Below are 15,064 nucleotides of genomic sequence, written 5' to 3'. Positions count from 1 at the left end.
GTCTATCCAATCTATGACCACATATGAAAGTGGGTTCAGATCTGATTTGAAAAGATCATACTTGTGTCCACACAGCTCTGAAAAAATCTGATCTGTGTCACATTAAGGCAAAAAATTGGATTTGTGCCACTTCAGCTAGGTAAACATAGCCTTTTAAATGTGATCCTAGATGGAATATATATCTGATTTGTGGCCATGCAACCATAAGCATGGTCGGATCAGAATTAATGTTTTTTTTTTTCCTGTTGCATATATGCCATCATTCAGTGTTAACAAGGCAGCAGCACCTAATGAAGTTAGGTTTAATAGCTAAATAGTATAAACATGTAGGCAGCCAGAAGCTGATTCATCATCTTCACTTTTACAGCCATTAGAAGTCAAGAAAACATTGTACAGTCCTCTACAGCTCCAAAAATATGGTGAACGAATTTGGACCCACTGTACTAAGCTGCAGCGCTACTGTCCAAATACTGTTGGAGCCCACTGTGTATGTGTGTGTGTTGTGGCAGCGCGGGGAGTTGCTGGATCTGAGCAGTGGGCTGTTCTCTCTGGAGGAGGACGGCAGTCTGCACATCGCCTCTCCCAGCGGGAAAGAGTCCGGAGAGTTTGTGTGCACAGCCACTAATGCAGCCGGATACAGTTCCAGAAAAGTCCAACTCACTGTCTATGGTTAGAGTTCAGTCTAATCTCACTTTCTCTCTCTCTCTCTCTCTCTCTCTCTCTCTCTCTCTTTCGCTCTCTCTATTCTCAACTTCTTTCTCTTTCTCTCCCTTTCTGTACCTCTGTTTTCTTTCTTTCTTTCTTTGTTTCTTTCTTTCTTTCTTTCTGTCACTTTTTGTCCTATGTCTGTGATTCTCTCTCTCTCTCTCTCTCTCTCTCTCTCTCTCTCTCCCCCCCATCTGTGCAGCATGTGTGCTGTTCTATGTCCTATTTTCTGTGTTACTCGGAATGGCTCCCTTGTTCTCAGTTCAGAATATAATTCTATAGGAATGTTTGTAGTTGTCTTCAGTACGTCATACATGTGTTTCTTTTTTTGTTTTGGGGGGCGGGGGGAGCAAGGGGTTAAATTGTATATTTCCTCTACTTTGTACAGAGAAGTGTTTTCTTTAGTTTCAGCGCTTTCATCTTGTTTGTGTTTGTGTGTGTGCACATGTGTTCAGTGAGACCCAGGCTGAGTGGTGGTGGAGTTGGTGATCAGGCTAGACCAGGAGATCTGTTAGAAATGTCTGTAAAGCTGGGTGAGGATGTGACGCTGCCCTGTGAAGTGCAGAGTGTTCCACCCCCCATCGTCACCTGGGCCAAAGACAAGCAGCTCATCTCTCCTTATTCCCCCAGGTAAACAAATACATATACCCACACACTGCCTGACAAAGTTTGGGAACACTTTTCTTGCATACTTTCTTTTTTTTTTTTACCATTAAAGAACCCGCTTAATGGAAAACTGAATTTTCCTCACTGTTTTAGAAAGTAAGAGTTTGTTGTATTATTTAAACTTTATTTCAAAATGTACCACTCACTCCTCAGTCTATACAGTCCACATTTGGATACTCAGCTGCAAAAACAGCTCATTTTAAATTTATTTATTAGCTTACAGCAGTTTAGCCCTGCCCATTCACAATGAAGTGATAAGGAGTGTTTCAGCCCAGACCCCTTTTTTTGAGGCATTATACAGGGCAGCCAATCAGAAAAGAAATGATCTACATACATCAGTCTCAAAAGCACAGTAACAAAAACAGGCTGTGTGTTTCAAAGGGCTACAGAGAGCTTGGAAGATGGTCAAATAAAAATAATAATTAAAAAAAGTAAATGAAATGAAAACATATAATACAAGAAAAAGTATAGGATATAAGACCTTGTTTTGTTAAACAAATATTTACTGATACTTTAGATATATTATGCTTCCACACTCATCGAAGTTCATGGAAAGTGCCTTTCTTTTGCCTAAATAATGATTTGACAGTTTTCTTTTCTGAACTATTGTTAAATGCCTAAACTGAAAATCTTTTTTCGTCCAAAGTAGTTTAAACAGCTCAACGGCTTAAAAGGTAATGAATGTTGACATCACAACAAGGGGATAACATGTGAAGTATGGCATTATTCCCAAAGCAGGACAGTTTTTGCAAACTGATAAACATGCTTACAAACATGTAGTAAAAAAATCTCTCTCTCTTTCTGTTTATTTCTCTCCTCTTCTTTGTTAACTTTGAGATTCAACACTATCTTTAACTAATAGTTTGTGGTTAACATGTGTGTACAAACTGTGGTTCCATTAAAAAATAATGATTGAGTTTGGTTTGTCATTGGGATATAATTGTCATGTGCCTAATACACAGGCTCAAAGAGACCATGTGAGTTACTAGAACTTGACTACAGCCTTAAGGCAGAGAGATTGTGGTCAGATTAAAATTACACAGCAATCAAACTCTCCCTTTTTCGGCTCACTGTGAAGGAGCAGAGAGGTATAATTTTGTGAGCTTGTCAGTATACTCCATAGCTGTTTGTTGTGGTTTTGTGGGCAGGGTATGCCAGCAGAGTGTCTGACTGTTTGTGGGTGTGTCTGTACTGTTTGTGCATGTTCTGCCATGGTTCACCTTTGCCATGATCTACACATTAATTACCAGCAGCCTTATGAATCCACTGTCTGTCTGATAGGCACACTCAGCTGCCCTCTGGCTCCATGAAGATCACAGAGGCACGCGTGACAGACAGCGGCATGTACCTGTGTGTGGCCACCAACATCGCTGGCAACTTCAGCCAGGCTGTCAGACTCAGTGTCCTTGGTAAGACCTGCCGGTGCCTCATTTATCTTGGGTCTCATCAGGAGACAAAGCAGTTCATTGCATTTACCATTTAGTGCTGATAAAATGTATACAACATTCATCCCAAAGAAAGATTTTTCTATTTTATTATAACTTTTAAGTGGTCAAAATAAGCTTTGTGTAGCATTGTGTATTACTTTCAGTAATTCAGCGCAGAATTCATATGAATCTGAACATGAAAATCATGTGATTTCCATAGGGTCAACACAGTATAGAATTTTCACTGACGTCCAGTGACCGCCACAGTGGCTATGTGTTGCAGTGTATATATCATGTATACAGTTCTGTTCAAAAGTCAGAAACGACCCTTTCATTTACGTAATTTCCAATGAAAACAGCCACAAAGGACAAGTTAGAAATTTTTTCTAGGGTCAGCAAACAAGCAGGAAATGTAACATAACAGACATTACACACAAATGTCAACGACTAAATATGGTATTAAATTTTCAAAAAGTAGTTGGTCTACCCTTGGCCTATAATGTTATCTTAATTTTCAAAAAAAAATGTGCACAACACTAAACCTCTTACAGTGAACAAATTGTACAATCGTGATCATACAAATCCACCTAGAAATGGCTGTGATATCAGCTAGGGCTTTAAAGGTCAATTTAACATCAAGCGCTAACAATGGTGGCATGTACAAACAGCCATGTCGTTACACATGCTAATCTGCTAACCCCTGAGGCATTTGCCTGTCAGCGTGCCCTTAGCAGCTGGGCTTAGATCAGGCTGTGCAAGCAGCTGTGTGTCGCAGACCCATTCAGTCTGCTGTGAAATCTGATTACACAGCACCATTGAGTCAGAGAAACCATGTGTGTAAGGTGATGAGGTAACTCCACTCAGAAGAGTGATTTGTGGTGGGAGAAATCTTTTGAGACAGTTCTGCTTTCTGGGTTTGTTTTTGATTGTTCGCAAATTAGCCATTGAATAGCAGAAGGGAGCGCTGATATTTCCAAGTTTTAGATCCAAAATGCAGAGTATCATGAAAAAGCGCTGGATGCAGTTTTAAAAGACTGATCATGTTATATAGTGCAGTCCATAAGCAACTAGAGAGTGGGCCAATTTGAGTGCTTTTGGCTGTTATTCCAGCACATTCAGTTTGAAACACAATGACTATGAAGGTGAAGTGCAGAAAATCAGTGTTAATTTGAAGATATTTACATCTGTATTGGGTGAACCATATAGGAACCAAAGACATTTTGTGCATAGTTTCCCATTTCATGGAGCAAATATTGCATCACAGTCCAGTTACTTACACATTGCACTATATGCTTATTATATGAATACAACTTTCAAGTTGATTCAGAAATGTTTATACAGGATATACAGTGGTCTCAAAAAGTATGTGGACACTTCAACCATTTAACCATTGGTAAACTGCAATAAAGCTCTTTAGGTTACTTTATGAAATGTTTAACAAGCTGATATTTGTTTCAGAGAAAAATACAAACTAATAGTAGAATCTAGCAGAAAACTGGAAATGTCCATGCAATGGTGTCATTGAGGTTGTGTTCGTTGATGGGACCATAAACTTGTGTACAAATGCCTTTTGGATACAAACCTCCAGAAGTCTGCAAAGAAACTGCTCAAATGATAATGATACAAAACACACATGCCACTTTGTAAGGAATACTTTGCCAAATAGAGAATGATAGTGTTATGGTAGTCTGTTGAAAATAAATGCCTATTAGTTTCCTAATACAGTGACCCTAACATATTTTTAAATATGGCTCAAATGTCCAAATACTTTCAGTCACTGTAGAGTAGGCTTGCAGATTCTTTATGTTTTTTTAACAACTACTGTCCCTTGACTCACATTGGATATTTGAGAGCCACATTCCCTATGTTAAATGAACAGTTGTAGAAAGGAGACCAGCTTTGCAGCTCTTATTAAGGATCCTAATTAAACACTGTCTATTATAACTCATACATTCTGCCTTCATAGTACCACAGGTTCTCTGGAATGTCTGATCAAAAGATCAAACAAAGCTGAGGCAAGTCATTCCAATAGAACAGAGCCTGATTTTGCCAGGTCAGCTACAGGTATTGGTGAGGTGGTGCTACTCGTAAAACTACAAGTCAGGATCAGGCTCTGCTTGGATAAGTGTAATTTATAGCACTGATGCAGCTTTAGTTCCAAATCGAGGCCTGCAGTTGTCCCTTTCTAGAGAATCTGGCTCAGATTTTTGTCAGTTACATATTTTCAGTGGCTTATATTCCTTGAAAACTCTTCTCTCTAGGGCTACTTGTGTCTAACGACTGTAGCAGCTGTAAATGCTTTTTCGTTTGAAATGAAAGGCAGAATATAGATGATGCTAAACCTGAACCTGCCAGCTTGATTTGAACTTTAATTGGTTGTCATTGGTCAGAAGAGAAGAAGCTGAGCTTAGTTTGAATTGGGCATGAATACAAGATAGCCTTCTCACCATGTAGACAGCTTGTGCATGTATGAGCATGTGCATTCACTTGCATTCAGGCAGAGTCTTGCCATCCGCCGTGAGCAACATGAAATTAAATGTCTCGTATAGTCTGAGCATATTCGTGATTAAAAATAACTGAATGTTTTTCATCTACCATCACTTCAATTAAACTTTTGAGTTGTAGATTACAGTGATTCAGTAAAAGAAGAGCTGAGTCTTTTGATGTCAGGCAAAGAAATAAATGATGCAGTGAAAAGTAATTTACTATGACTGTGAAACATCTCATCTTGTAGGTTTGTTAGATTTCAGAGGAAGTAAATATAACACGTTATAATGCATTCTTAAGGCATCATGAACATGGCTTTAAATATTTATAAAATGCATTATACTTTATAACCACACTTATTATGTATTATAAATTGTTAACATAATGCATTATAAGCAGTGTTCATAACACGTTATAAGAGCTTGTAAGTTGTGTTTGTCAGCTTTAAGGAAAGTGAGGCATACTGTACTAAAGGGTCCTTGATTATTAAAAGTGAGGCTTCAAGTTGAAGCATTTACTGAGGAATTTACTGAAACACTGCAATATACAAAGTAAAGCACATAAGCTTCAAATGTCAGATTTTAGACTAGTGGTGTCAACAGTGGTTTACCCAATGTGGGAAAGTCAGTGTACTCCACTGTTAGCTTGGCACTACCGTAACACTGCATATCCAATAGAATGCTAGCAGAAATTAGCATTAGTATAGTGTAGTGATGTTGTGAAGTGATGAAGTGAAGGTTCTATTATTATTTTTATCATTATTTAAGGCAAATTACAATAATAGCACTTTACGAATTTGCCTAACTTCATGCTCAGTGTGATGTCAGAGGGGATTTCAGGGGAGGGGCCTGAAGGGAACTTGGATTGCTGTGATGTAGTTTTCAAAGTGAGAGCAGTGGTTAAAGAAGGTACATTGTAGTAATGACTCTGGGCTAGACAACTTGTTTGAGGCTGGCAACTGAATATTCAGGACTTTCCCCAAAGGTGCAGCCCTTACAACACCCTCAGAAAAAAACCCTGAGAAATAAAATATTGTGAATGCCGTGTCGTAAATAATCTTGTTTGTCTCACTTTATGCTCTGCAAGCTGGGACTGACTTCTTTGGCAGTGGCAGTATAACATGTTATTAACATGACTTATAATGCATTATGTTAACAATTCATAATGCAAAATACATATGGCTATGAAGTGGAATTCGTTTTTATAAATATTTATAGCCATGTTTATAATGCCTTATGAATGCATTATAACATGTTATGAATGTGTTTATAGATGCTCATAGAAATGGTATTCATAGAAAGTGCTACCGTTGAATCAGATTTGTCAACTTTGTTAAACTTTAAGCAATACTGTGGCTTGATGGCCAGAACTGAAGTTATGCACCTTTTTTGAAGGTTAAACTTAGCAGTTCATTCTTCAGGCATTGTCTCAGAATGTGTTTCTTTTTTGTTGGGTGGTCTCAGTTCCTCCCAGTATCCTGGCTGGTCCGCGTGTCATGAAGGTTCAAGTGGGGCATTCTGTAGACCTGCCCTGCGTAGCTCAGGGGGTTCCCATGCCCTCTGTGAGCTGGCTGAAGAACAGCACTGCCCTAGTGCCGGACGGGGCTCGCTACAGGCTGTCCACTGATGGAACACTGACTGTCAGACAATTGACAGTGCCTGATGAGGGAGTGTACACCTGTGTGGCCAGCAATGTCGCCGGGCAGGATGAGGCCAGCATTCAGCTGCAGGTGCAAGGTAAGGCAGTGTGATCTCACAATGGTATTTTGACATTTTGGCATTTGACATTGACAGAGTTGATATTTAAGCTGTCTGACACAGCATATTGATTGAAATTAAATAATGAATATGAGCTCAAAATGCAAACAGTTTATTTTAGAGTATTTACGTCCAAGTTGGGTTAATGATATAGGAATTACCACCATTTTCATGCATAGCCTCCCATTTTTAGGGGCTCATACGTAATTGGATAAACTAACAATCATCAATTAAATTGTCATCTTTAATACTTGGTTGCTAATCCTTTGCAGTCAATGACTGTCTGGAAACCCATCACAAAACCAGATGCTGGTGATGCTCTGCCAGGTTTTACTGCAGCTGTCTTCAGTTCCTGCTTGTTTTTTAGCTATTTTACCTTCAGTTTTGCCTTCAGTAAGTGAAATATATGCTTGATTAAAGAAGTCTTGGGTTGCTTTTACAGCATGCTTTGGGTCATTGTCAATCTGCACTGTAAAGCCTTGATCCAGCAAATTGTGCTGTGAAGAGGTTTTTAGTCACCAGGGAAAGAATTTCCACCACTGTTGTTTTACATGGTCTTCAGGGTTTTTTGGTGTTTTGGAGCTCACCAGTGTGTTCTTTCATTTTGAAAAATGCACCAAATTGTTGATTTGGCCACACCTAATGGTTTTGCTATCTCTCTGATGGGTTTGTTTTGATTTTTCAGCCTAATGATGGCTTGCTTCCCTCGCAGTGACAGCTCTTTAGACTTCTTTATTGAGAGTTAACAGCAACAGATTCCAAATAAAAATTTTACACTTGCAATCAACTCTAGACCTTTTATCTGCTTACTTGTAGGTGAAATAATGAGGGAAAAACACGTGCCTGGCCATGTAACCGCAGAGCAGTCAATTGTCCAATTACTTTTAAGCCCAAATAAGTGGCTGTGTATGAAAATAAGTGTAATTCTTACCCAATTTAAGGCCTCAAATTAAAGCTTAAGGTCTGCACTTTGAGCTTATAAATGCTATTTAACCCCTTGGCCACGGCCCACTGGCAGCCCCGAAGTTTTATTATACAATTCTGTAATCTAAGAATAGCTCAGCCAGTTTGCATTGAAGTCCCTGTACTGAATAAGACTTAGTATGTCATAAGCCTGGGATTCTGGGGTTAATTTTAACTCCTGTATGCTGTCACAGACAGCTAAAATAACAATAATTTCACTGAAGTACAAACTGACTGTATGTGCTTGCATTGGTCTTCAAATTACGCACTGAGACCAAGATTTTGCCATGCGGAGGTGACATTTTCAAAATAAAGCAAAACGTCTAAAACATGCTGTGTTCTTGTCATCATTGTAATTTACTCTCATCCACCCTTCGTCCCCCCAGTTCCCCCAGTAGTGGAGGTATCAGAACCCCCATTCAACAGCCCTCTACAGGAGAGAGTGGCTAACCAGCGTATTGCCTTCCCTTGCCCTGCCAAAGGTAAGTCAGCATCCTCTTGAAGAGTACACAAACATGGAAGACATCTATGTGACACACAACTTGCTTTCTTCCTTTCTTTCCATGCAGGTTTGCCTCAGCCAGTGATTAAATGGTTTAGAAATGGTCAGGAGCTGACAGGCAAGGAACCAGGAGTGTCCATTCTCGAGGATGGCACCCTTCTTATCCTGGCCTCAGTGTCACCACTGGACAATGGAGAATATACCTGCATAGCTGTCAATGATGCTGGCAGCACAGAGAAAAAATACCAACTCAAAGTTAACGGTATGTCAGAGAGACATTTCAGAGGGCCGCTGCATTTTTTTTTGCAATTCCAGCAATGGAATTGTTAAGTATGCTAAAAAACACTAAACAGTACAGTGGAGAAGTACCCAAGAGTTGAATAGAGTAAAACTACAATGAATGATTTCTTCTGTTCATCCTACCATGCTAACATTGGTATGTCTATCAATATCCAATTATCAAACATTGCACATGTTTAGTATTATGGCCTCTCTCCTGTCATTGTGTGCCCCAGTGCCCCCTGACGTGCAAGATGGCGGCCTGCCAACCAATGTGTCTGTTGTAATGAACCAGCCCACCAGTTTGGTGTGTGCTGTCAGTGGCACACCTCCACCAGTCATCACCTGGTATAAAGATGGAGTGCCGGTATGTGACTTTCCTCCATTTACTTATTCATTTGGTTAGTCATATACAGTATATGAAACGTACCTTATTCAGTCTTGGAAACGGATCAGTATACAACCCACCAGTAGTACTTTCAAAAGCACACTTTAAATTTTAATTATATTGCCACCATTTTAATGTGTCTCAAGAGCCTAATGTTAAGTTATGTGCAGGGATAAAGTGGAATAAAAACTAATGAGAAATATACACGGACTTTCTTCTCATACTTAGCGGTGACCAAGTTCACTCTGATGACAGGCTCTGAGCTCCAAAAGAACAGCCCTAAAAGCCAGTGTCCCTCATCAAACTGCCTTTATGAGAATCATTCACTGTAAAGAAAATAAAAAGTGCTGCTAGGTAATCTCTAAAGGTACGGGATCAGCAGCACGCTTTGGACACTTCTCATTCAGATGTATATAGCAGCCTAATATTGGCATAGTCATTGGTTATTTTGTGAATTGTACATTATTATACCTTCCACACTAATTTTAAATGCCAGTAATTAGTCATTTTTAAAATAAATGTCACCATTTAGCTGAACACTATGGGCAGCCACTTTAGACAGTAAATGTTTAGACAGCATTTTTATAGTTCACACTTAGTCTTACTGTGTCCTAAACTGCATTGTCAGGTTTGTGCCACCATAATGAAGATCGCAGTGCAGTTTGAGTGGGTGTAGAGATGTTTTGTGGATGTATTTACAGAAAAAAATTGGGTGACTATTGACTCCTGGTGCTTGTTAGCAACATTAGCCTTGTAGCTCCAGTGCTAAACTCAAGAAGCAAAATTTGGTCACCAGACTTGGCTAGGCTGGTCTGAGTGAAGTGGGACAACTGTGTAAATTTTACTATTTACTTGTAAATAATAAACTTATTTATTTAATACTGCAAGTTGTACTGATTAGTGTCCCTGTGTTAAAAAAGTCTGTCCTTTGTCAATATTTGTTATAGTGAGGCCAGCAACACATAGATAATAAGAATCATTATTATATTGTGTTTGTATTAAGCACAACCTGATGCCATGTTTGCATTAACATGAACTCCAACATTTCTCTCAGAATGCCGAGCAAACTGTAGACAGTGTAATTACCACACATCCTTTTCACTTCATGGCATGACCAAATATTTGCAGCATAACTGAACACAGAGAACGCAGATGCTGCACTAGTAAGTCCAAGTGCAAACATAATGTCTTGATTATCCACGAGTGACTTTGTGCTATGCTTCGGTCAGGTGGTTGCTAGCAGTAATGTGCAGATCCTGCAAAGAGGAAAGACTCTGAGGCTGTTGAAGGCAGCTACAGCTGATGCGGGCCACTACAGCTGCAAGGCCATCAACATAGCAGGAAGCACTGAAAAGGACTTCTATCTGGATGTCTTGGGTGAGTCTGTATAATATAACAGGTGCAAATGACAGAGATCTATAATGCATAATCTATAATGTGTATACTAATCTATATACGAGTCTGTAAAAAGGCCTATGATTAAACCCACTGAAAATGTTATAACATTGCTTTCCATCAATCGTTTGTTTTTAACCTGCTCTCTTTGCTAGTTCCTCCTACTATCATTGGAAGCGGCGGGTCACGTGATCTCTCTGCTATTCTCAATCAGGAGATCAGCTTGGAGTGCAGGGTCAAAGGCGTGCCTTTTCCCACAGTTCAGTGGTACAAAGACAGGAAGTGAGTCAACCCATCAAAACTCAAAAAAGCTGTTACCATGTCCAGGCCAAAAACGTCATTCTGAAACTGAAACTCGTGCTCACTCTGTTTGTTTCAGGCCAGTGTTTTTGGGAGACCCAAACATTGAAGTGTCAGACCGAGGCCAGGTGTTAAAAATAAAGAGCGCCCGTCTGGGAGATCAGGCCCGCTACCAGTGCAGTGTGACTAACTCTGCTGGAAAACAGTCCAGAGACTTCAACCTCAGTATCTTTGGTGTGTGTTCATCTGTCATACCCATTTAATATTCTACTTGATCTGTGTTTCACCCAAAAATGCTAACATGTACAATGCTGAACAGGAGTGTGAGCAAATGGTGAGTGAGGTGTTCAGCAGCTGGACAGAAGGTCTTACAATCAGCTTTTTTGTAGAGGTGTTTTTTGAGTTTTGACATTTGCTGTATAATAGTAATAGCTCACCACTGCTGAATGAATGTAGGGCTCAGTTAACATGATTATGTTTGGCTAATACTAACGGTCTCACGATATCAACTGCTGCACACCCATTGGTTAGTGTTTACTTGGGTTGCAATATGAAATGGAAAGTTACCTTAGAAAAAAGTAGAAAAAAATGGAAGATGGACACATGAAAAAGTAGCTGCACTTCACCCAAGAATCCTTACATGGCAGTGGATGGAGGCTAGCGGGGTCAGTTAGCATTATTTTAGCATAATGCTAACTGGCTTCCACTAATTTTCTGTCATTCATAGCTGTGTCACATTGTTTGGTGAAAGTACCCCCTTAAGGAATTCTCAAAGAGTTCATAGGTCAGTTGTTTAATGTTTTTGATGTATATCCGAGTGTAATTCTGGTCGTGTCTTCTCTTTGGTCCTGCCCTTAGTTCCGCCCAGTATAAAGGGAGGGAATGTGACCTCCGAGGTGACAGCTCTTCTGGATAACTTGGTTACTCTGGAGTGTGAGGCTCGTGGTGTGCCCCTCCCCTCTATTACCTGGTATAAGAACGGTGAGGCGATTCTGTCTAGCAGACAAGCCCAGTATGTGGAGCGCGGTCAGTACCTGAAGATCCCCCGGGTGCAGGTGTCTGATGCTGGCCGCTACACCTGCAAGGTGACTAGTGTGGCTGGCACGGCTGAGAAGGCTTATGAGCTAGACGTTTATGGTGAGCTCATTTTTCTTTCTCTGCTGCTGATTAATGTTCTCGCCTTACTGTTTGATCTTCACTTTTGCTCTGTTTCCGTACCCTGCTACTTGCCCATCTTCTTTGTTATTTTGCTGTTGTGAAAGCTCCAGTGTTGAAGAAGAAAGCCTTTGCCACCTGAATGAACGAAGTATTGAAAGACTAATGCACACTATAGTATAATATACTATAGCATACTATTGTAAATCACTGAAGATCAGTTATGGCAAGATAAACTGCCCTTGAAATTTGGAATCACAAGTCATATATTAGTAGTTTTTTTTTGTCATTAATAACTTTTACAGTGTATATTTAAATTATATGAAGCAAAGGCATTTTAGATGTTTAACAACAAGAAGTTGTTAAGTAATAAATAACATAGTATGATTATCTACATATGGTAATTTCTCATCACAGTACTAAGATACTGTAATACTGTAAAATACAATCATGTAAGAGAAATACATTTTGTAATAATCTACAGTTCATTCATTCTGAGCACATCAAAAACATTTTCTGTTGTAACTTATTTAAACCCTATGCATTTACATAGTACTAGCATTGTTTTTGGATCATTTTATATATATGTGTCTGGAATTAAATGTGTTTCATATTATTGAAAACATTCTTTTCAAACTTATGAAAGATACCGTATCCCAAAGAGTCACTTTTCTCTTACAGTTCCCCCCTCCATCACTGGAGATTCAGACGGCCCTGTGGAGAAGAAGGTTGTGGTCAATAAAGCTCTGACGCTGGAGTGTGAGGCTGGAGGACACCCTCCACCCTCCCTCACGTGGCTGAAGGATGGTTCTCCTGTGAAAGCCGGGGAAAACCTACAGGTTCTGGAACAGGGCCGAAAGATCCAGATCATGAATGCCGTACCCTCCGACGCAGGACGATATGTCTGTGTAGCTACGAGCCCTGCTGGGGAGATGGAGATCAAGTATGATGTCAACGTTTTAGGTAAATTTGATTCAGCGGTGAGAGACTGAGTTTCCACAATTAGGTAGAGCAGCATAAACCCATACTCAAGTATCAGTGTTATTACTTCTGTTAAATAATGACTTAAGTAGAAGTATCTTTCCCAAAAACACATTCAGTTGAAAGACAGATAACTGCTTAGTTCTTAACGCTGTGAAACCTGAATGCATAGTCGGAAACTAAAGTCAAAGCCAGTTTTCCATAACTGTACTTTTCTTCATGGACCTAATTAGTCAATGTCACTGTAATAAATTATATTTCTCCTATGTCCCTAATTCAACCCACTTCTCCTTCATCTGACTAATTTCTTTGACATGCTTTATGACTCCTCCTGCAGAACTATCTCTACAAGCCTGGCGTCCCTCGTCTGCTCACTAGCTCCCAACAAACTGTTAATGCTTTGGCACTAGGAACTTTAGACAGTTTCATTTTCCATGTGAATCAGAGTGTAACTCAGATGTCCTGCTTTCGCTTGTTCGAGCCAGTGAAAACTTTGTCTGCACCCCATGCATTGATCATCTGAGCATCTGGATGCCGCAGCGTTCCTAATACATCTGCTCCACAGGCCTCAGGCCATCAGTCAGTCCAGATTGTGTAGCGTTAGTGGAATGTGATTGCAGGAAATCAGATGCAAAGTGTGGTTTATGAGGTACTGAACTGATTTAAAACAAATTAAGAAAATGTAGACAAGAGGGGATAAAAACAGAAAGATTGACGGGACAAGCCTGACCACATGCCATTGTATGAACCCCTGGCACGCATCAACGTCGTGATTTTGTTTGTTTGTGGTTTAAACTAAATGAAAGGGATTTACCATGCATGCATTCAGAGGTTAAAGCTAATGGAAAGGGTTACAACTGTATACTGCTCAGTAAGATTCTAACAGTTTTAAGAACAGTTTTAAGACCCAGTAACTCGACTAAATACAGTACTGTGCAAAACTCACCATTGCATTTTGTAAATTTCCTGTCAGTACATCCAGTAGGTACAATTTATTCATTTTTCAGTGTCAAAAAAGGAAAACATATATTTAACAGAAAATTGCACATAAGCTTTAACTATTTATATATATCCGTTTTTAGTGTTTAGTGTGTCAATTCTTGGCCATATTTACAAATTCCGTTCTCTTTTTGGGAGACTTGCTTTCAGTTTTTCAAAGAAATTTGCAGGGATGTTTCTCTTTACTTCCAAAGAAATCATTTTTAATCATGTAAATTTTATTTAAAAGTTTTTTTTACTTCACCTTTCCTAATGCAAGTGCATTTTAAGGCAGTTAAGGTGATTGTGGGTGAATGTGAGTGAGTGTCTCTTTGAAAAAGGACAAAATGTCAGTAACACAAACGTAAAGAGTAGACAAATTAACCCCTTAAAATCCCAGGCTTTTTATGCACTGAACCTTGTTATTCAATAACTACAGGGACTTCAATGTAAACTGGTTGAGCTATTCCTAGGTTATAGAAGTATGCAGTAAAACGTGTAATAACCAATTTTGAGGGATTCAATACTGATGGATTTTATATTATATTTTGTTGTTGATGCTTTGTGCCATTTGACTTTAAACTGAATAAACCAATGGGTTTTCTCTGACTTCTGTTGCTTTATTGTTATTGTTATTTATCGTAAATATTGGGATAAAAATACTGCATATATTCAAAGATGTGTGTACTATATATCATGGAGTTGTTGGGGGTTATTTTGTTTGTGATTGAGCAACCCCAGTTATTATTCTTTTGTTTTCATAGTAGTGAGTGAATGAATATAATATGAAGTGTCCTGATTCCTTCATACATATTGTCTGTTTTCAGTGCCACCCACTGTAGATGGTGCAGACGAGAGCACAGATGCCACAGTCGTCATCAACAGCCTTTTAGAACTGGAGTGTCATGCTGCAGGCACACCTACACCCACCATCACGTAAGGAGCTTTTTCATACGCCCATATATATGCACCTTATGTTCTGGCTATGTGTGTGTAATTTAATATATCAGGCCTGTTTGCATGTGATGTACGAAACTGGTGCACTGATGCCTCGCAAAATATGCAGTCATGCAGCTTTTAA

General features: G+C 39.4%; 1 protein-coding gene across 2 annotated transcripts in view; it reads left to right on the top strand.

The window, feature by feature from the left end:
• hmcn1 (hemicentin 1) overlaps positions 1 to 15,064 on the top strand; it is a 142,396-nt gene that overhangs the window by 65,700 nt on the left and 61,632 nt on the right. For both annotated transcript variants that reach the window (XM_036582339.1, XM_036582340.1), the window contains exons 21-33: positions 510 to 669; positions 1,161 to 1,335; positions 2,653 to 2,780; positions 6,749 to 7,021; positions 8,392 to 8,487; positions 8,575 to 8,769; positions 9,023 to 9,153; positions 10,404 to 10,551; positions 10,725 to 10,851; positions 10,949 to 11,103; positions 11,728 to 12,006; positions 12,706 to 12,987; positions 14,811 to 14,919. In XM_036582339.1, coding sequence (XP_036438232.1) covers positions 510 to 669; positions 1,161 to 1,335; positions 2,653 to 2,780; positions 6,749 to 7,021; positions 8,392 to 8,487; positions 8,575 to 8,769; positions 9,023 to 9,153; positions 10,404 to 10,551; positions 10,725 to 10,851; positions 10,949 to 11,103; positions 11,728 to 12,006; positions 12,706 to 12,987; positions 14,811 to 14,919 — 2,258 coding nt within the window. The remainder of the gene's footprint in view (positions 1 to 509; positions 670 to 1,160; positions 1,336 to 2,652; positions 2,781 to 6,748; positions 7,022 to 8,391; positions 8,488 to 8,574; positions 8,770 to 9,022; positions 9,154 to 10,403; positions 10,552 to 10,724; positions 10,852 to 10,948; positions 11,104 to 11,727; positions 12,007 to 12,705; positions 12,988 to 14,810; positions 14,920 to 15,064) is intronic.

The sequence above is a fragment of the Colossoma macropomum genome, unplaced genomic scaffold (genome assembly GCF_904425465.1).
Source record: "Colossoma macropomum unplaced genomic scaffold, Colossoma_macropomum, whole genome shotgun sequence".
Classification (NCBI taxonomy): domain Eukaryota; kingdom Metazoa; phylum Chordata; class Actinopteri; order Characiformes; family Serrasalmidae; genus Colossoma; species Colossoma macropomum.
The sequence above is the reverse complement of the archived record's forward strand: the minus strand, read 5'-3'. Positions and strand labels throughout refer to the sequence as shown.